The 21,897-nt window shown below is 37.0% G+C and overlaps 1 protein-coding gene across 2 annotated transcripts; it reads left to right on the forward strand.

Annotated features, from left to right (window-relative positions):
• Window positions 1-1,139: 1,139 nt before the first annotated feature.
• LOC116264066 (pyruvate, phosphate dikinase 2) lies at window positions 1,140-21,260 on the forward strand. Of its 2 annotated transcripts, none has more exons than XM_031644002.2 (21): window positions 1,140-1,295; window positions 5,019-5,294; window positions 5,372-5,428; window positions 5,973-6,206; window positions 6,893-7,030; window positions 7,206-7,368; window positions 8,499-8,734; window positions 9,072-9,200; window positions 9,829-10,008; window positions 10,976-11,113; window positions 11,694-11,858; window positions 13,802-13,963; window positions 14,346-14,435; window positions 15,535-15,673; window positions 15,809-15,986; window positions 17,238-17,367; window positions 18,124-18,252; window positions 19,433-19,570; window positions 20,715-20,792; window positions 20,874-20,965; window positions 21,072-21,260. In XM_031644002.2, exons 2-21 carry the CDS (start codon window positions 5,025-5,027, stop codon window positions 21,112-21,114), a joined length of 2,889 nt encoding a protein of 962 aa, XP_031499862.1. In that variant the 5' UTR covers window positions 1,140-1,295; window positions 5,019-5,024; the 3' UTR covers window positions 21,115-21,260. The 2 variants fall into 2 exon arrangements, with proteins under 2 accessions (XP_031499862.1, XP_031499861.1); XM_031644001.2 differs by lacking the exon at window positions 1,140-1,295 and adding an exon at window positions 3,497-3,636.
• Window positions 21,261-21,897: the final 637 nt, after the last annotated feature.

The following is a 21,897-nucleotide window of genomic DNA, read 5'->3' on the forward strand; positions in this document are numbered from 1 at the left end:
TATCTCCTGATTCCTTTGAACTTTGGCCCAATAGTTTCGTCATCAATTGATTCCTTCACGGGGAAAATGAGATAAGATTATGAGAGATTTTGGCAACATACATATTTATTAAACCGCAGCTAAAGAGGAATAATGGTGCATCACGGTCACCTACTATGAGGTCCCACTCTGGGTCTTGGTTAGGACAGCCAAGATCAAGATCTTGTCCTTAGCGAGGAAGGTGAGTTTCTTGGCGTCATCAGTGACCTTCCATCTCAATTTCGCGTGGAGGGAAACAGTGAAAGTTGTTTAGTACACTTGAACAAGCACTAAAATCATACATGAAAGCTCTCCATCTAGTCTAGTCTTTCGAGTGAGCAGAAGGTTGACAATCTACCGCCGCTTTTAAAAAGAGGTCTGAAGGCTCCCCATTCCCCATAATTACTACAACATAACTAAATACGAAGTCATCTCAATCGATCCATGTCGCAAATTAAGAACTGATCTAAAAAACAATCCAAGTTTTGCAATTTAAAACCAGCAACATCTCGAGAAACGAGAATCGCGCACCGACGTCCGACCACGTGAACTTTTTTTTTTTGTAGCATTGCATCCTACAGGGCCAAGGTAGCATTTTGGAGCTACTAGCTCTGTGGAAAGAATATGATAAGTAAGCATTCCTTTGCTTAAGGAGGCACCCTTGGTGTATGTACCTTTTTTGCGGATTTTTCAGCTCTTTACTTTGTTTTATACCTGATTGCTTCCCGCTAATCAAATTATACCTTAAATTATTATATTGGTGGCTGCAAAGTACTTGATTAAACAAGGTTTTTGTCTCTCTTTTTGTGTTGATACAATTAATTTTAATCGAAACTATTGACATTCCTGCTTATATAACACAAAAACTTTTTGTGCTGCGTTAGAGTTTGTTTTTTTTTTTTTTCTGTACTTTGTAAAGGGTAATTTGGTAATTTCACGTGGACGTAATGGACAGATAAGTGACTCAGCACCACGGAGTTTTAGATGTCCCCAGCGCCCACCGTTTTCTAAAAACTATAAAAAAATTGCCACGAATTGAGGAGTCGAGGATGGTGAATATTGGAAGAAAGAAAGGGTAGTATCGTAATCGAGCCGAAGGGCGATCGTATATAAGGCGGGTTCCAGTCGAGGAATTGGTGATCACACTCGTTTCTTGAACGTTTGGACAGCATTTCATCACTTGGTCGCGATTTTCTGGTTCAGAATTTTCCAGGAAGGATCCCAGCCGGAGAAATTTCCGGGCAGAATTGCCCCGATTGCTGGTCTGATCACAGAAGGTATGACGACGCTTGTGTATAAAGTTTCAGCGAAGTAATGATCTTCGATTGCTCCGTGCTTAGATTGTTTTGCTTCGTGTCAGTCTCTCCCCTGTTTTCCCTTTTCCTTTCAAAGAAATTTTGGCAAGCAATAATGTGAAAGATTATCTTGATAGATGAAGAAGGTTCCTTGATCACCGGCGGTTTTTGTTCTTCACTAAAAGTTTTGCAGCTCGATTCAGGCGGCAGGTCTAAATGATCAAGTCCACCGACACTCGGCCAATTTTCTTGATATACACCAGCTTGAACAGATTATCCAGAAATCCTGACATGGAAGTCGGAAATGAAAATGAGATTTTTTTTTTCTGGAAAACTCAGAGTTGAAGCCTCTCTGGAGCAGGAACGATAACTTCATGTCATATGAGCATTTGTCTCACTTCATCATCATGCGCGCACACATATATGTGTGTGGATGTGCTTGCTCCAAGCAGATGAAATGCCATCGAATAATAATGAGGACAAGCTAGTGAGAGTAGCATGATCCTAGATGGGAGCCTTCATGCTGCATATGGTAGAAATTAAGTATATAATCTTGATCAAATTATGTTTAATCGATTATATACTGGGGTGTGAAAAATCTTTAAAAATTTTATAGTTCTATGCCAATTTTCCACTTTAAGTTTCATTAACTGTAAAACTTGAATTTTTCACTAATAAAGTATTCTTGCCGAAAAAATTTGTTTGGTTTATGTTAGTGCTTATGTTTGCTGAAAAAGGAAAACTTGCGTTGTGGTTGATGACGTCACTTAAAAGAACATTTTAGCATGTTGATCCTAGCTTTCTGGATATGAAAGAAATGGCAGCAGAGCTGACGTCTGAAGACAAATTGATGGCTGCCTTTTGGGTTTCCAACTTGAGTGTTGGAGTCGGCTTGCTAACTTCTGCTCCACCTTCTCAGTCAAAAGAAAGATGCATATTGAAAAAATAAAATTGCCAAGTTAATAACTTTCTTTGTATTTTTTTAATATTTTTGATGGGTCCCTCCTGCATAGTATCCAGGAACGCCCAATGAAGTGAAACTTTGTTCTTAATAACTTAGTTAAAGATAATGAATGTGTGACAGCGGAGTTGGTGGGTGAATCAGGATCTCCAGTATGACCAGATATGTATCGGAGACTAATTTGAACAAAATATGAGAGAACCACTAGGAATAATAGATCTAATGATTTACATGTTTTTATGCTAAGTGTTTGTTTGGTTTTAAAAGTACTTTTAACATGTTTATATATGAGCCCTGCGATTCACTTCATCCGTCATGATGCTTATGAGTTTTTGTGTTTCATTAATTCTCATACTTCACCTTTACATTTATGTCTCTGTGTTTGTTTGTGTGTGCATGTATATATGTATACACACACGCCCCCCAAGTTTTGAAGTTAAGTATGTTTTAGTGGTTAATTAAAATTTTAGAGTTGAATTTTATTGAGAACTAGTGCTTAATAAAAGAAAGGTCCATTATTAATGAAATCTAAGAACACATTTTCAAGATGGGAGTTGAAAGCTCTCGTAAATCAGGATCTGAGAAAGACTTGGTGTCTCAAATAAGAATCTTGAGGCTCTAATTCTTTTTAGGAGATTCAGCTGACAACTATCCTGGTACTATTAGCCGCTGGCCCAACCGTATGGTCCCATGACAACAAAACCTTTCGCCTATTGTATTTTTCGAAACAAATAAAAATTTTGACTTTCTCTAACTGTGAAAGAATCAGATCCAGATCGGCTAAAAACTTGGGGTGCTTAATTTGGATCAGAATCAAACCTTTCGGACCTACCTACACCTTTAATTTCAGGTTAAGGCCTCAGTCGAGTTTATTGGATCGAGGTCCTGTGGCCATACAACAAACATAAAATGAACCGGATCTGGATCCGATTCTTGTCGAAACTTTTGGGTCCTGTCCGCCAAGCCCGTAAAGGATATTCGGATCTCTTTTAGAACAAGCCCCCCGACCGTTACACAAGTGACGGTTTGAAAGGGCTCGGCCCCTCCCGCCACGCGATCGCGCGGGAAACGCGTCTGAGAACAAGTAGAGGAGGAGGGCAAGAATTGTTACATTCTACGCCGTCTTCCTTAATCCTCTCCTGAATCGATGGGGATTGGTCAGAGTGGGCGACTCTTAAAAACCGAACTCCTTTCTCTTGGTTATATCATCCAGGTGTAGCTTACTCGCTACAGCAAGTGCATGGATAAGGAAGCATAGGGAAAGGGGAGAATTAGAGTTTCATCCGGTGGACGGTGCTTCATTTCTCGCCAATAACTCAAGCTTGCGTCGCAATCATGTTAGAAAAACCTTTATTGCCCAAGGTTTCTGTTCTTAATTTTGGTTAGCTATCTTTTTTTTTAATAAATAACTTCGGTGTGATTGTCTTGCAATTTGAGGTCTAGTATTGAGTCTCTAGGTGTTCATGGAAGCAGCCTCCATTGTGTTAATCTCTTACGAAGAACAAATCCGGAGGATTTAAGGGTGACCTTGTTTTATTGTTTCAAATCCGCATATTCTTCCTTTCCTGTCGGTAGGAGACAAGCCATTCCTTTAGCTGTCTTGCAGAAGTAAACTGCACTGGATCACGGATCACTTCATTAGATTTACGTAATGTGATTCCGTTTCCAGTGGTTGGGACTTGGGACATACCTAACTGCTTTATCATCCACGCCCATTGACACCGAGAGTTGCCTTTATGGGCATCTGTGATGGTCTTTCCATCCCTGCTCGGGTTAGCCTTGTCAATGCTTCACTGGTGATCCCCAGGGATAATTTGAGGACTTTATATCAGGGGCAGGATTTGCATTTCAAGTAAACCATGGGTGAGGAACTTACGTTAACTCATACAAGGGTGGCATGACTAGTAATACAAATGCATCCTTTATAATGATATTTGCCCTTGCATTTGAGTCATTAGAATGCATTCGGTATTAAAATACACCGAGAGGTTGGTTCTGGAATTTGGAAATGGTAAAAACTTCCGAAGATGAAACAATTTCTCTGGAATTTCTTTTTGGATATCCTCGAAAGGAAGTTTTTCATTCATCATTGAACTTTCAACAGGTATGAACTGCCATCTGCTTTGCACGTGAATTTGATGCTTCTGCTTGCTGTGGGTGATATGATGCTTCTTACCTAAGTAGCTGAAGAAGTGTTGTCTAGAAATCTCTCTCTGTATACAGTACATCTCTAAAAATTGACACGTCAACTGTAGTTAAGAAAATTTCAAGTCAAGGATCTGTTTTACAAAAAAGGATGTAAGTTTCAAAGATATGATTTTGCAGTTTTTGGAGCTATTAATGATGTTGGAAGGAAAAATACCAGTCTTTCTCTACTGATGAACATGCTTTTTCCCATTAATTTGGTGAATCCTTTTAGAACTACGGAGGTATTATAGTTCAGTGCGATATTGACTTTCTCCAATACTTCACATTTATGGAATTTTGGTTGAACATGATTGGAACCCATGGATTTAATTTGTTTGTTTGATATGAAATATTTGATTAAAAAAGGAAGCAAGTGGGGTGGCTTGCACTTGACTGGTGTATGCTCAAATCAAAATAGCTGTCAAGAGGTTATGCATCAGATGCACTCAACATCTCTCTCTCTCGACCCCCCCCCCCCCCCCCCCCCCCACCACCCTCATGCTAATTTCCAACATTTGGACAATGACACTTATTCGCCTTCTCCTTATTGGAATTAGGACGATATGCCTACTGCATCAAAGAGCAGTTTCACACAAGGTTCTGACAGGCTGCTAAAGGACACATGTTTAAATGAAATTGGTACTAATAAAGTGAAGCAACTCACTGTACAAGCCCCGCATGGGCCCGGTGTATCTCAAAGTCATGGCATATGTGCACAGGCAACACTACATCATGGTCAGAAGAATGGTTTGGACTCGACACAAAAAAAATCATACCAGAGCTGGAGTGCCAGCACTGTCCATGCTGTTGCTACCCAAATTCAGAAGACAAAGGTATGGCTTCTGGAATTGTTTTATGGGATCAAATTCATGCTTGCAGCATAAATTCAAGTGCTTCCTTTTGTGTCCAGAGAGTTTTCACCTTTGGCAAAGGAAGGAGTGAAGGCAATATGAGCATGAAGTCCTTGGTGAGTTGCTTTACATTATTGCTTTTTCTATATTCACATTTATAAAATACTGGATTTCATCCTTCTTCTAAAGGCACTCCATTAAACAATGTCGCTTGTCTAAGCCTTTATTTTACCCACATTTGTGGAAAAGTTCTTGTGATTGTACTGATTCCTGGGTATATCAGTTTCAACACCATGTGGTTGCCCCTTGGTGAACCTTTGTTGTTATCATTTATTATTTTCTCAAGTTTCACTTTTCTTAAAGGATGTTAAATTTTTCAAAATCATGTTTCTGCTGTTCTAGCAGAAGCACTATTATTTATGAGACAAATGTGGTTCTATGAACGTGGTTAAGTTATTCTTCCTACAGATAGTATGTGATTTTGCATCTGAGACCTTTTATGAAAAAGGAAAATCTCATTATTATTTATTTCTTATGGAGAAAAAATTGCAATTTGATGCATAAATATCTACTATTAGCACAACGTTTTTTTTTGTTCTCTCAACTATTAGAAAGTCGGACTTATTGGATTCCATGTCCTTTGTTTTTTTCCCTTCCTAGTTGGGAGGAAAAGGTGCAAATCTTGCTGAAATGGCAAGCATAGGTTTATCAGTTCCTCCAGGACTTACAATTTCAACTGAAGCTTGTCAAGAATATCAAGAAAATGGGAAGAAACTTCCAGAAGGTTTATGGGATGAAGTAATGGAGGGCCTGCAAACAATTGAAATGGATATGGGTGCTTCCCTTGGCGATCCTGTGAAGCCATTACTCCTGTCAGTTCGCTCAGGAGCTGCGGTAAGCTCAAACATGAACTTAACTCTTATAGCACTTCTAATAAGCTGAGTCTCATCAATTAAATATTGGAAGCTCACATCTGTTTCCGAAAGATGATTCCCTTAGACTGGAAGATCAATCTCCCATGTTTGTGCAAGCATGCATCCTCGTAGCTCATAACAGGCTTTACCAGTGAGCTTTTGAAGACGTAAAGTTGAGAATTGTGGTTCAAATGTAACACCTATGATTTGATTGAACAAGGCGTTGGTTGTAAGGGCAATTGAGTAACAGATTTACTACTGTAGTTCCAAAAGATTTATTATGATCAATTGCATGCATAAAATGCATAAGTGCTTGCATAAGTCTGTCATTGATCTGTCACTCTTGAAATGATTATTATCACAGCTAGTAGGCCTTGGACACTGTTTAAGAATGGACTAAAACACCATGTATAAGCTCAATTTTGTAATTTTATCTGCATATAGGTTTATAAAGAGACAAGGCACATGAGATCTCATCTCATTTAGGTTTTCTCTTGTAAGCATGACTGGCAACAAAAATAACGATGTGCAATAGTTCAATTGCTTAGCAAAAATGTAACTTGTTGTGTTAATTAAGGACAATTATTTTACCACACTATGCATGGATCTCTTTGGTTGTTTTATATTCCAATACTGAATTGGTTTTTGAATACTCCATCCATCTAGATCTCCATGCCTGGTATGATGGACACAGTGCTGAATCTTGGCCTTAACGATGATGTCGTTGATGGATTGGCTGCAAAAAGTGGTGAACGCTTTGCATATGACTCATACAGACGCTTCCTTGACATGTTTGGTGATGTGGTATGCTGATTGAAGAAATTCTCCTTCTTCTTTACACATGATTTGGTGCTTTACTGTCTGATTCATGAACATGCAGTTTAAGAATATGCTAGGCTATGATGATGATATTAGTCCATTTTAAGCATGCTTACCTAAAATTGGTTATACTAAATTTTCTCTATGTTCGTCATTGAAGGTACTCGGGATTCCTCACTCCTTGTTTGAGGCAGAACTAGAGAAGATCAAATCTGAAAAAGGTATAAGCCTTGATACTGAGTTGACAGCTTCTGATCTTAAAGACATAGTTACAAGGTACAAAAAGGTGTATCTTGATGCTAGAGGCGAACAGTTCCCCTCAGGTATTCAAACACTTCTAGCAATCTTTCTTGTCTTGTTATTATTGGATTATTATTATTATTATTGTTATTGTTATTGTTATTGCTATTGCTATTACTATTGTTATTAGTATTATGTTGTTGAGTGATAGAAGTAGGTTCTATGTATTGCTCATGTCTCATTTGCTACAGTAGTTTGTCTTGTTGATGGAGTTTACATGCATCAAAGAAAAATTTAGCTGAATATCTTCATATATTCAATGCCTGACCAGCAAGGATTTTCGAAGACACCAAGTCTTATTTCTCCTAACTTAGTCATCCATTAGTTTTTCTCCTGACAATAATTTTCATTCCCACAAAGGCCTTTAGACAAGCAGGACGTAAGGTTCTTGTTTAGATAAATAGTTGTTCAGGTGGATGTTGTCACCTGTTTCAAAGTAATTGCAGGAGTGAACAAGGAAAGAATTGGCAGTAAAGTGATAGAAGTTGGGTCAGAAGAAGGATGGTGAAGTCATTGAGGAATGCTGATTCTGAGATATGAAAAATGAGTGGAAACGCAGGCAAGAAAATGACGAAAATTCAAGTGCTGTCTGGCTGCCTTTTGTTGTATAGATCTAATGAGTTTCATGGATCAGGATATGCAAGAAATACAGTCTTAAGCCTTCAGGAGAAGGAAAAACAACAATATCTTGCATCATACACCATTGGTTTGATATAAGATAGATGCTGTAGTGGAATCCCATCTCGATAATGTAATTTGTTAATCTATTTAATGAGAAAAGGAGAAAAAGTTCCTCATATGAACATCATCTGATTTACAGAAGGGATAGATTGATTTGTGCAGGCTTTTCAGCTATGTCTAGGATATAATCCTGTCGGTTATTGTTCCTCAAATTTACCTTGTAGACATATTTTAGATTGCAAGTAGTGGACCCTTGTGAAGTACCTAAAATGTGCATCAGTTCAAATGTGCCCCCTTTTCTTTTTTCCTAACATGAAAGTAGTTGTATTTCTTGAATCAAGGAATATGATGAATTTCTCATTAGACAGAAACTATGCGGGCATTCGTGGAAAAATATTCTAATTAAATGTTAAATATCAACCTTCATTTTGGAATGACAGTTTTCCTTTTGGGTTGTATTTCCAATTTGCAGATCCGAAAAGACAACTATATTTGGCTATTTTGGCTGTTTTTAATTCATGGGACAGCCCTAGAGCAATTAAATACAGAAGCATCAACCAGATACATGGATTGAGAGGAACTGCTGTGAATGTGCAGTGCATGGTGTTTGGTAATATGGGAAATACCTCTGGTACTGGCGTTTTGTTCACTAGGAATCCTAGCACAGGCGAGAAAAAGCTTTATGGCGAGTATCTAATTAATGCACAGGTCTGTCAGTCACTCCTGACTCTGTGTTTCTATTCTTTCTGCCTGTTAATGTTTAAGTTTTTTCTTTTTGATAATTTTAGAGGCACTTTCTTAATTTTTGACAAAATTATTTTGCGGGTTTCAAAAATTTTCCTTCTTTTATCTGTGCTCAGTCTCTTTTCTTTTGATTCGTTATTTTTCTTTCCTTTCTACTTGACTGTAGTTGATAAAGTTTGCTTTAAAAAATTTACTTTTTCACCGATGTACTTCTATTTCTTCTGAGATCATGAAATTTTTACTCCTTAAGGGAAATAGTTACTGCTAGATTTCTGATAATTTCAGTGATTAACTCAAACAGGGAGAGGATGTAGTTGCAGGCATTCGAACACCTGAGAATATTGACACACTGAAGCGCTTTATGCCAGAAGCATATAATGAGATTGTAGAAAACTGTGAAATTCTGGAAAAGCATTACAAGGATATGATGGTAAGTTTTTCTTTTCTTGTTTTTAACTATATTTTTAAGTAACTAAGACATGCTTGTTCCATTTCTCACTGCTTCTTATTAGTGCTACATTGTGGTTATAGTCCGTGAGGAGTTTCTCTTTTTCATGGATGATAAAACTTCAAAACCCAAGAATACACATATTCATATTTATTTAAGGCTTCTGGTTCACATAATGTTTAAATCAGGACATCTCTATAACTTTCCATCTGCAGATTGATAGATTTCTGCTAGCATCTTCTGATCAAGTATTTAATAGGAATTGTAGTGTATGATGTTGCCCTTTTATACTCTCCACTGCCATTCTTCTGGGGACATTTATATTCTGTGGAAACCTGCTTGCCGAGGATAGGAGCCCTAACCATAATTGTGCATAGCGGTTTTTCTTCCTCCAATTCAGTGTCAAAGGAGGCAGAACATGTTCATGTCATACTTGTACCCCTGGGATGACAAGTGCAAACATTGGATTAATATATAAGTGTTGTTCCTATAGTTCCTAAAGTCAGCCAAAAATTTGTATCAGTATTGTTTGTGTGTGCATGAACAGATATATATATATATACATATATATATCGTATGGCATTATTGATAATTTCTTTCATGTTTGTAGGACATAGAGTTTACTATACAGGAGAGTAGGCTATGGATGCTGCAATGCAGGACCGGGAAGCGTACAGGGAAAGGTGCTGTAAAAATTGCTGTAGATATGGTCAAAGAAGGACTTATTGATACCCAAACAGCCATCAAAATGGTGGAACCCAGGCATCTTGATCAACTTCTTCATCCACAGGTAGATCCCATCATATTATTAAGATAATAGCTGTCACACTGACTTTGTTAATACTCTCCTTTCTTTACGTCAATGCAGTTTCTTTCTCCTTTTTTATTTCCTTTGCTTGTTTCTCTTTTGCTTGCGGATTATAATGCTCAATGAAGTGGCCACTTATGCTGCATCCATCATTGTGCTGGGTCCATGGATGAATGCCATACACGGACTAAAATTCTGAGACTAACAAGGTTTCATGCATGTCAGGCACTTTTTAGCCCACTGATGGTCCAGTGCACGATCTTGATTTCAAATATTTATGTTGCTGAATTTTTCCATAATGTTTACGTTGGTCTCAGTATCCTGCTCGTTGCATTGTTTGTCTTCAAGAACCCAACTCCATCAGTATTCTTGTCATCCGATATGCTACGTTAATGTTCCTTATCAGATAGTTTATTAAAGTGGCACATGATGAAGCAAATTCTGATGGAAGCATCAAGTTTTTTAGGCTCTTGAATTTCGGTCTCCTCAACTATAGACTTTGTTAAATCAAGGATAACGATGATAGTTAGCACTTTCTGTGTTGAAAACATACTTTTTCCTGTCATGTATTGCTGTGCTTTTAAAGTGAACAAAAAGAAATTATGACTTCTTTAAATGATGGAACTGTTTCTTATCAACTTTTTGTGGTCATTCTTGTATGTTGCAAATTGCAATATGTCACTATTTTTAACCCTGTAGGAAGTCAGGTAGCATTGTGCATAGCAGCATAAGTTGTTGCCTTTTGACTTTCTCATTTGCCAGTTTTTGCCTCCTTTGGTGTTCATAGTCCAGTGCAAATTATTCTGTAGGTGAACTTCTTGCATCTTTTTTTGTGCTCATTTGAATGTTTGCATATTTAGGCTTCCTATTGTCTATGTCTCTGGTTCGCATTTGTGAAGACTTGACTTTAACTTGATCCTTCTTTCTTGATTTTTGCATCACTTGTCAGTTTGAGGATCCAAAAGTATACAAAGATAAAGTGCTTGCAACTGGCTTGCCTGCTTCTCCAGGAGCTGCTGTTGGTCAGATTGTTTTTCATGCAGATGATGCAGAGGCGTGGCATGCACAAGGGAAGACTGCCATTTTGGTATTCTCCATTTTCACAGCCTAACTTTCCTCATAACATGTTACTTGATAGATTTGTGATTCATGACTTTTGGTCAATTTGTCACTTATGTTTTTTAATGAGAGGTTCCGGGTTAAATTTCATGAAAATCTTTTCCTGTATAAACAGCCTAAAATCGTAATTGCATGGCAGTCAGATGACATAAAAAGCAAACTCATCAGTGCATAAACATGCACATCTAAGAGCAGGCACCATAATGAGTAGTTGTATCAAGTGGTTTCTTTTTATTGCATTGATTTGCATGGCAGTCAGATGACATAAAAAGCAAATTCATCAGAGCATAAACATGCACATCTAAGAGCAAGCACCATAATGAGTAGTTGTATCAAGTGACCTATTTTTATTGCATTGATTTGGTGAATGCATATAACCATTTTTTTTTCTTTGTTGATGTTTGATTCGCTAATGTATTATTTCTTATGGTCTTTAACTCAACACTGATGATAGGCCTCTATGCAAACATCTATTAAGAAGTATAGCTATTTTGGCTTATAACTTATCCTTGCAATCTAATAGTAACCATTGGCTGTGTATGATGAAGGTGAGGATGGATACTAGCCCAGAAGATGTTGGTGGTATGCATGCTGCTCAAGGAATACTGACAGCTAGAGGTGGCATGACATCACATGCTGCTGTTGTTGCTCGAGGCTGGGGAAAATGTTGTGTCTCTGGATGTTCCGATGTTCGTGTGAATGATGTTGATAAGGTATGACAGCCCCGTGTCTCAATCTAAAAGTTAAGTCTGCAGAGACATATGATGCTTGGTATATCTTTATTAGTATTTAAGCAATCGTGCATTGGAATAGGTGGTTTCTTATATTTTATCTAGAGGCATGTTTATGCATGACGCAATGATGTATCTGTGTATAATGCAGTATCTATTAAATATTCAAGAGTCATATTTAGGAATAAGGGTTTTTTTCTTCTTCTTTGAGCACTCAATGCATGGCTCATTAGCTGATCTTTATGGTGGCTTGGTGACGACAATACTATTTTTCACTTCTTTATCTGTCAGAATTGATCTATATTTCCAACACTAGGATAATACTTCTTAGGGTTTTAGAGTTTTGGGGTTGGCATGAACGGCAATAATTTCATCAAAGTTTGGCCAAGAAAGGCCTCCTCAAGAGATTTCAGGAGACTGATTTAACATGCTATAAGAATGGAAAATGTGTGTTGACAAGATGGACGCTTGTCCAATTCCACCTGAATCAGTTTTATGGGATATAGAGGTCAAAAGATACAGCATAGTAAATGAAGATTTCCTTCTCTAGATTCATTTGTTTGGTTTGACCTGGTTTCACACACTTGCATGCATTTGCTATGCTGAGTTCTTGCCACCTAATAGGTAAACACATGCTATGTACTGTTTGTATTTGAAAAAGGCAAAATGCTAATATATTCATCAGTTGAGTTCTAGTTTCTCAATGCATATCCAGATGTAGATAATGACTCAATGGACATGGTCCAATGATTATCTGAAATTTGAATTTAATCTGGAGTTTTGTTTGGTGCTGGGTCAACTTCTTGATTGTGTATTATTGATAGGCAACCTTTGAGTGGCTTTCCAATGGATAGTGAACCAGAAAAACCCCCATTCTCTTCTCTCCCAAAATCTGAAGATGAAACAAAATGATCCATTAATTAATTTGAATAAAATGTGAAACATGGCGTCTAGATATATCCTTAAGTCAGGTATTGGAAGCAAATAGTTTCTTGCCAAAACTGATTTGGAGGCTTCACCAAAATGAGTCATGATATGGAAAGCATTTTTCCTCATTTTTCCTACTATGTACTCTACAGATGCTGTATATCCGGTATACATCCATTTGATCATACTTCCATATTCGTCCCTACCTTGTGGGCTGTCAGTGTATTCACCCCTGTCCTATAGCTAATGACAAATCCATACCTGTATTTTTACTTTAACATTCAAACTAACCCTCGAAGTTAAATTTATCAAGGAAAACTTTTTCTTTCTCTAGTGAAATTACCTTGACACCTTAAAAAAGAGAAGTAAACTAGAATTTTCTGATATTATGCCTTTGACGTTATTTTGTTTTGTTTTTATTCGAATTTTGTAAACATCAGATTGTCTTTTTATTTTCAGAAAAAAAGGAGAAAATTATATAGTTTCTTGATTTTTATAATTTTCTTGTTGATTGCTTGTCTGAACACTTCTGATTGATATAGTTATAGCGGCTGCAGTAAGAATTTCAAATTTATTATTTGCATCAGCATAGAAAACAAAACCAAACTAAACCTCAGATTTGATATCAATTAAGCATGTCTTGCTGATACTGCATTGTGTTGCCTTTTGGTTGGTAAACTACGGTTTCTGGGACTGTTAAAAACATTCAGTACATTTTCTGTTGATTGCTATCTTCTTCATTAGCTGTTCATTTGCTTATCCACAATATGAGCTATTTTTTCTTTTCCATTTTCATTATGCTTTTTTGATGTCTTTGCTTGGTGATGTAGATGGGTTGTTCATGGTACTTGTTGACTCGGTTCCTTTCTGTCATTATGTCTTCCTTCTTGCTTTGCTAAATCTTCTTTAATTTGCTTTTCCTACATTTTATTTCTTCAATTAGATAAAAACATATGCACCATATTGTTAACTTGTTGAACTTCCAAATTTGCTTGCAGACTGTGGTGATTGGGGAGGAAGTGCTTAGTGAAGGTGATTGGTTGTCACTTAATGGCACTACAGGTGAAGTCATTATGGGAAAGCAGCAACTCTGTCCCCCAGCTCTTAGTGGTGATCTAGGTACCTTTATGACATGGGTTGATGAAAGAAGGAAGCTTAAGGTAATCCACAAGCCTACAATAGTTTGCAATAACTTACAGTTTATCTATGGCATTTCTGAATGACTTTCCCAGTGCAATTGTCATGTGGTCACCCTTTATTTATTTATTTTGAAATGGTTTCTTCTGTTTTATTTATCATTGATGGTAATTCCATGGAGAATTTTTTCACTTAGACAAGCCTGTGGATATTGAAGCCATTTTTTTTTTCATTAAATGTGTTTTCAACAGCCTGATAGCTTAAAAATGACCATATTATGCTCCGTAGTTTATGGGGCATTCTATTCTGGGGATGGTCTATTTACCCTTCTATTTACAATGACATATTATTTCTAGGTAGTTTTGCAAAATGTACTCCTCTTACTGATGGTGGAAATTTGTACAGGTAATGGCGAATGCAGATACACCTGATGATGCAGTAACTGCCAGAAATAATGGTGCAGAAGGCATTGGACTTTGCAGGACAGAACACATGGTGAGTCAGGCCACATGCAGCTTCCCTGAATCCTTGAAGAACTTTTTCCTTGCAAGTGCTGGTAGAATAACATCTTTTCGGCTCTTAATTTAACATCAAGGGAGATTTTATATATATATATATATATATATATATATATATAGAGAGAGAGAGAGAGGTGGAGAGGTATTGTCAGCTCCATATCTAGACTGTCGTATGCAGTAAAACAAAATGTGGAGTGAACAACAAGGTATAAATTTGACTGGATATTACTTGCCCACTGCTTGTTTAACCCAAGGACCATACTGCCCGGATGGGCTTTATATCTTCCTTCGATCCCCTTTTCCTTTTCCAATTTTGTCATCTAAAGCAATAGCAGATATTATTACATCTGATACATTTCAGGGCTTGCACCTGTGCATCATGTGTATGTCTGGCTTTATGTCCTTGTAGTGATGGCAACGGCTGCCATGTCCACTTTGATTCGAGAACCAGGAAAAGTTATAAGTTCTTTTTTAAAAAAAAAACTTAGAAGTGAGATCAGGTCAGGCTGATACTTATAAACCTGATTCAGGTTGCTTTATTTTATCCTTTTGTGCCCAACTTGGATCCAATGTTCTTTTCAGATCAAGGGTTCAAGGAAAACCTGATTTTTTATAGCCTTAGTCATATGATGCTGCATTATGTTAGGTGCTCAGCTCATCTCCCAAAAAGAAGGAAAGACTAATTAGTACCACCATTACTGAAGATTATGTTTAGTCTTTCATTCAAATTTCAATATATTTAGACTTTGACCTACTTTGAACGACTTGCTTAGGATGATCGATGAAATATTTCTGCACTCATCTGGTTTCAAACTAGACAAGAATTTTTGCTGTACCCTGACGGATTTGCTCTTCAATAAGCAAGTTAGGTCTTCTTCAAGCTGAGTACTTTGTGATTTTGATTATTGGAAGATTGCTATGTCCCTTCTGGTTGAACTGAAGAGCTATGATGGAAGTTTCTTAGTTTCTTAATTTCTTTCTCCCATGTGATGTAATAAATGTTTAACCTGCCTATCTGCTATCTATTTATGTGATTAGGAAAGTTATATTTCTTATACGCATGGCCTTTGTTTTAGTTCTTTGCATCAGATGAGAGGATTAAGGCTGTGAGGCAGATGATCATGGCTCCAACTCCTGAGAAGAGGAAGGAAGCACTTGACCTGCTCTTGCCTTATCAGCGGTCTGATTTTGAAGGCATTTTTCGTGCAATGGATGGTATATTATATTCATTCTGCTTGGCAAATTTACATGTAACCATGGGCTGTTTTGATGGATATGGGGTCTTTTTTGGTGTGTTTACTTGTTCTTTTTGCCCTGGTCTCATTTTCATCATAATTTTATTACTTTCAGGTCTTCCTGTGACAATACGACTATTAGATCCACCATTGCATGAGTTTCTACCAGAAGGGGATATTAATGAGATTGTTGCAAACTTATCTTCAGACACAAATGTATCAGAAGATGAAGTATTTAGCAGAATTGAGAAACTCTCAGAAGTCAACCCAATGCTAGGCTTTCGCGGTTGCAGGTAATAAACAAATGGAAGAATATTAGTTTCATTTAATGTTCTGTTAATTGCTAGAATCTCTATTAAGTCTGGCTGTCAGAGATAGGTAACACAAAGTCTGCATGTGCATTTCAGAAATTTATTCAGGCATGATACCCCAGACCCCTACACACTGGCATGTGTACACACACATTTGGTGCATCTATCTCATAGTTAGCCAGTAAACAATAAACTTTATTTATCATGTGTTAAAGTATAAAATAAGTAATAGTAATTTTTCATGAGAAGAAAGCATCAATGTTTAACTGAAGAGACATGACATAGTCAATTAGTCAAAAGAATCAAACGAGAATGAAGTATACTACTGAATTTTTAATGTTAATTTTAAGGCACATAGCATAAGCATGCATATAAAATTATCATGAGAATGAGGCTAATAAATCTCCGAGTTTATGAAGAATTTGGCCTCATCCAACATGTACTAAGAGTTTGATGTGCAAACAGATTTGCATATATCAGAACTATTCATTTCCAAGTTGCTGGCTTACATTGGAGAAAAGAGTAGTTTGTAACTTGAAGCAAAGCCAAGTGTATCTGTCGATAATTTGCAATGTCATGTAACAAATTGTTGGACTCTCAAGTGGCAGAAAATTACTTATAAAGTTGAACCAGTTACTTTAGCTTTACCTTTAACTAACCAAAAGCAGTAGGGCCTGGGTGAGTCAGAAAAGAAAAAACAAATGAAAGAAAACAGATGAGGAGGAAGAAGGACGAGGAGAAGAAGAAAAAAGAAATAAGGAAAAAGCTGAAGAGAAAAATGAAGAAGGGTAAAACCAGAATAAGAAGAGAAAAAAATTTAAACAATTTTTTTTGTTTGGGCACCTTGGTGCACAGCCTCATCAAAAAGGTCGCCTGGGGCCTAGCATTCTTTCGACTACTGAAACCTTAGCTTTCTTACTCCTTCATTTTCGTTGTTACTGTTATAAATCATAACTTGTAACTACCTTTTGTAAGACCATGCAATTCATGGCAGTCATGCTTATGCTTCTGTCACAACTCACAAGCTGTTTGTCTGTATATTTTGCCTTCAATTTTTGGCTCAAGAAGATATTTCATTTGTAATTTGTTTAAATAGCATTGTATTGCATGTGAAGCTTGTTTTCCTTGTTTAATTTCCTATTGGCTTAGCATTGATAAGCATCTAATCTTCACTGATAATGAAATGGGAACACATGCTACAGTAATGTTATTGAAGTAATTTCAACTTCACAGGCTGGGTATTTCATACCCTGAGTTAACAGAAATGCAAGCTCGAGCTGTTTTTGAGGCTGCAATTGCTATGAGCAACCAAGGTGTTGAAGTTTTCCCGGAAATAATGGTTCCTTTGGTTGGAACCCCCCAGGTACTAATCTATCTTAGAGCCAATTTTTTGCAATCACTACCTGCTTCTGTGGAAAACATGTTTTTCACAGTTTTTGAGTAGTCTTTCATTTGGAATATTAGATATCTGGTTACATCTGTTGATAAAGTTAGCTGTCTAATGGCAGAAAGGATATAGATTATTAACGGAATTCTGACTGCTTCTAGGATGTCTGAATCAAAGTAGATGGATGTCTATGTATCTTTTGTTTTGCTTCTGCATTTTTCCCTGCAAGTCCTTTCTTTGAATCTGCATGAAGGCTTTCAAGTCCTTTCTTTGGCATTGCATAAATGCTTCACTTATCTTGGATAAAATGTGGAAACCCATGGGCATCACCAAGTCCATTAGATTTCATGAGTTAACCACCTTTGGGTATGCATCTCCTTGTGAAACAAAAGTCAGGTGGACTTCCTGATGGCTGGGGACCTGAAGTTTTCAACAGGAGGCTTTTCTCTGTTTATCTAAATTCAAAACAGAAGATTTTTTATTGTCTGATTTGCAGTGATTTATATTGTACGGGAAGAAGGAAGTAATCTAACTTCCTTTCTGGAAGACTGCATTCATTATTTTGTTAAACTGTCGTAGGTCACCTTAATCTATGATTTGTGACATAGGCAAGGTTCAGGTTGAATCCAATATGGAAAAATGTTAAATCAACACAAAAAATTGGTTGAGATTTCTTTTTTTCTTTTATATAACCATTTTTTCCATAGTAAAATGATTTTGTTTTGCTGGCAGGAATTAAAGCATCAAGTCGAATTGATTCGTCAAGTTGCCGAAAATTTGTTTGCAGCGACAGGCACTTCCCTAAGTTATAAAGTTGGAACTATGATCGAGATCCCCAGGGCGGCACTTGTTGCAAATGAGGTGAAATATACAATCTCTGTTTATCCTTTAATGGGGTTAGATAAGAAAATCTTCGTCACAAGTAATATTGCCACTGGTAGAAGGTGAAAAGTATTTCTTGCAGCAGCAGTTATGAAGGTTGCAATGCGGTAATCTCAGATAGCTTGGTTTTGAGAACGCAAAAAGGGTGCACAGTCACTCATACACATACTTTTCAGTTATAATTGGGTTTCTTATTTGGCAAAAGAAAAAGGAAAACTAGAGATAACTAAGTTTAGGCCCATAGTTATTGAACCTGTACTTGACAAATCCGACTACCAACCTTTTAATCCTAAGTAGATGTAATTTCAATGATTAGGATCCCAGACCTATCCAGGTTATAGTCCCATCTCCTGAAGCAGACTGGTACCTCTCAGCTCAAACCATCAATCAAGAACAGAAATGACGAGGGAGAAGAATATGAAGGGGAAGGGAAGTTCCCTTCCCCTTTCTGGTTATAAAGTCTTGGTCAACTTATGACCAGGACTGTATTGAACATATATTATATCGACTGCATCCAAAGTACATTTAGCTTGCAACACTTCGTTCTTTCATGTCTCTATTGTTGCATTGGACCTGCTCCTGCATCATGATGCACAGAAGCAGCTGCATTTGGGAGCATTTATACATCACACTAGAAATTTCAATGAATGACATCCAATATGGGGCATGACATTGGAAGTTGCAAAATGGTGGCTTGCAAATTTTGCAAAATGGTGACTTGCAAATTTTGAAAAATGCTTGACTACTGATTACAAACTAAAAATCTAAGAATGAGAAATATATATAGTTGAAAGATAATAATTAGTACGTGCTATGTGCTTATCCCATGCCACTTTCGTTTTGAGATAATAAATTAGTTATAATTCTACCAGGATACAAGCTGCTGTTTTCTTTTACTAGCCATACATTCAAACTCCAAGGTTATGAAACGTGATATGAGTTTTGTATGCCATAAATGTTGGACTTGTTCTCAAACACTGAAAGCAGCTCATTCTGAATTTTATCACTATGATAAAAGAAAACTAATGCAGTAGTGACTATGGTGAACTTTTATGGAACTGTATTGCAAATGAAAACGAAAACCATGTGTTAATAATTTGATTGATTGGAAAGACTTGTTTTTGAACTGACAACTTGGTATACATTTAACTTTTCTCAGATTGCGGAGCATGCAGAGTTCTTCTCATTTGGGACTAATGACCTTACCCAAATGACATTTGGTTATAGCAGAGATGATGTGGGAAAGTTTCTTCCAACATACCTAGCAAATGGACTTCTCCAAAATGACCCTTTTCAAGTAAGTTCTTTATATGTTTCTCGTATATCCTGCTTTCCTTGTTGTCAATATACTAGAAGTCCTGTTGGTTCTGCTTTGCCTCCCAAATGACATGCTTAATTGAAATTTGTTTGTAAAGATGCACAAGTGGAGGATATAATTTGATTTTCTGTCGTTACTGGTAGAGTTACTTTAGCATACATGTTGGGTCATGATCCACTAGTTCGTTGAAACATTTGATCCACATATTTGCATCAGAGGGTTTCAAGTCCATGACCTTGGTGGCTATGATTTCTAACCACAATTTTGCAGACACTTTTCTTAAGGGACATTATGTATGGAGCTATTGTTCTCTTGTTGCCATAATTGACTGGCTTGGCCTGTAATCAAGGTGAGGGATACAAGGGCTGGAATACGTCTGACTAATTTGTCTTGGCCAAAAAGCCCCTCTTAACTTTATAAAAGTTGGAACCTCCTGGTTAAGGTTCTCAGGTTGGTTCAAACTAACAACTAACAAGTGTTATAATTATATCCACCATATCTTAACCTGGCACTTGGGAGAAATAATCAAATATTCTGTGACTTTCACGAGACAGTTTATAGCAACATCACTATGATGGATATTTTTGTAGCAATATCATCATGATCCGTCAGGATACTTTGATAATATCACTATATTTTTTTTACTAAATATATTTTTTTTTTACTTCTTTAATCTTTTTACTTGGCTTAACAATTTAAGATAGGATTGGGCGCTTCTTTCTAATATCTATATGTTTCTCATTTTTTCTTGTCTCTTGTACTTCTTTGATTGTTTATTTGTCTGGTTTCTTCAAGAAAATGACTAATTTACAAATCTATATTATTCAATTTTTTTCATTGTAAGATATATCCAAATTGTATGTTTGTTATATAGCAAAGTAGCACTCTGAACTAAAGATGTACGGGACTAGAGATATTATTAACTAGCGCATAAGCATCCTAGTATGTAGCCTATCTTCTTCCAGTGATTAGATGGTGAGAGTACTTTCTGGGTTATCTTGCCCAACATCAAGCATCTTACAACTGATTTTCCTAATGTGACCCAGTTCACTGGCATTCTATTTGTCTTCATTGCCTTTCTTTGGGTCCTTTTTCTTGTTCTAAAGCTGCTTCAATTTTTCAGGTGCTTGATCAAAAAGGAGTTGGTGAGTTGATTAAAATTGCTGTAGAGAGGGGTCGTTCAGCTAGGCCTGATTTGAAGGTGAGCCAAACTCCCAGAGTTACTATTCTTCTTTAACATCTGGACAAGTTTTACACATTCATTTGCTTTCTGATGAAACAGTTGGGCATATGTGGAGAACATGGCGGTGAGCCCTCATCTGTGGCATTTTTTGCGGAGGCAGGATTAGACTATGTATCATGCTCACCATTCCGGTACTCATTCATTACCCTTTCTCTTTTATTTCTTGAATACATGCTTGTTCTACTAATATTTTTATACTCTCCTCACTATTAATTTATGCTCATTCTTGTTTTGCAGGGTTCCGATTGCAAGGCTAGCTGCAGCTCAGGTTGCCATTTGATATAATGTAAATATAATAAATGTTCTGTTTCAAATAACAAAATGACATTGGCTGGGTTGATGCTCAGTGATGTTGTGTTTCCATGGTTGATGATGAATTACTTTGGTGCATCACACCTTGTGATAAAGTATCTTATTTCCTGATCATTGTCCTTTATATTGGGATGCGAGAACAGTTGTCCTTTATATGTTGGATAAGGAAAAACTGTTTATCATCGGAAAATACTGTTGGATGGCAAATTCAATGCAAATAGATTTGGAATGTTCTTGCATAGATGATGGACCTTTTAAATAGAGAACAGTCCCCTTACATTGTTGGCAATGTGTCTATCTTTTCGCTATGAGAGAAGCAGCTACCCACTATGCATCTCTCATTTCATCCAGATGGTGTGAATTTACGGATGCCATTCCAATGGAAAATCATACATTTTAAAATATCAAGAGATCTTGCCTCAGCAAGGAATCTTCATCACTGTGTGTTGTGTGTAAGGGGGAGAGAAGACGCTTGAGGAGATCAGATCCGATCTAGTCTGAATACCCCTCATCACACGAATGAGGACAACACAACACAATCTAATTAAGGACCATAAATCAGATCTTTCATCCACATAAAATTAAGAAAGTGTAGATGTCCAAGCCAGCTTTATGTCTGTGTTAAGGTGTTTAGTTTGGTAAACTTTGGACTCCTTTGTGTGAGGCTCCTTTCTGCACATCTTGGCTAAAGTTATCACACATGGCGATTCTGTATTTCGGCACTCGAGTTCCCATACTTGAATGGACGTCC

Source organism: Nymphaea colorata, chromosome 11 (assembly GCF_008831285.2).
Source record: "Nymphaea colorata isolate Beijing-Zhang1983 chromosome 11, ASM883128v2, whole genome shotgun sequence".
NCBI lineage: Eukaryota > Viridiplantae > Streptophyta > Magnoliopsida > Nymphaeales > Nymphaeaceae > Nymphaea > Nymphaea colorata.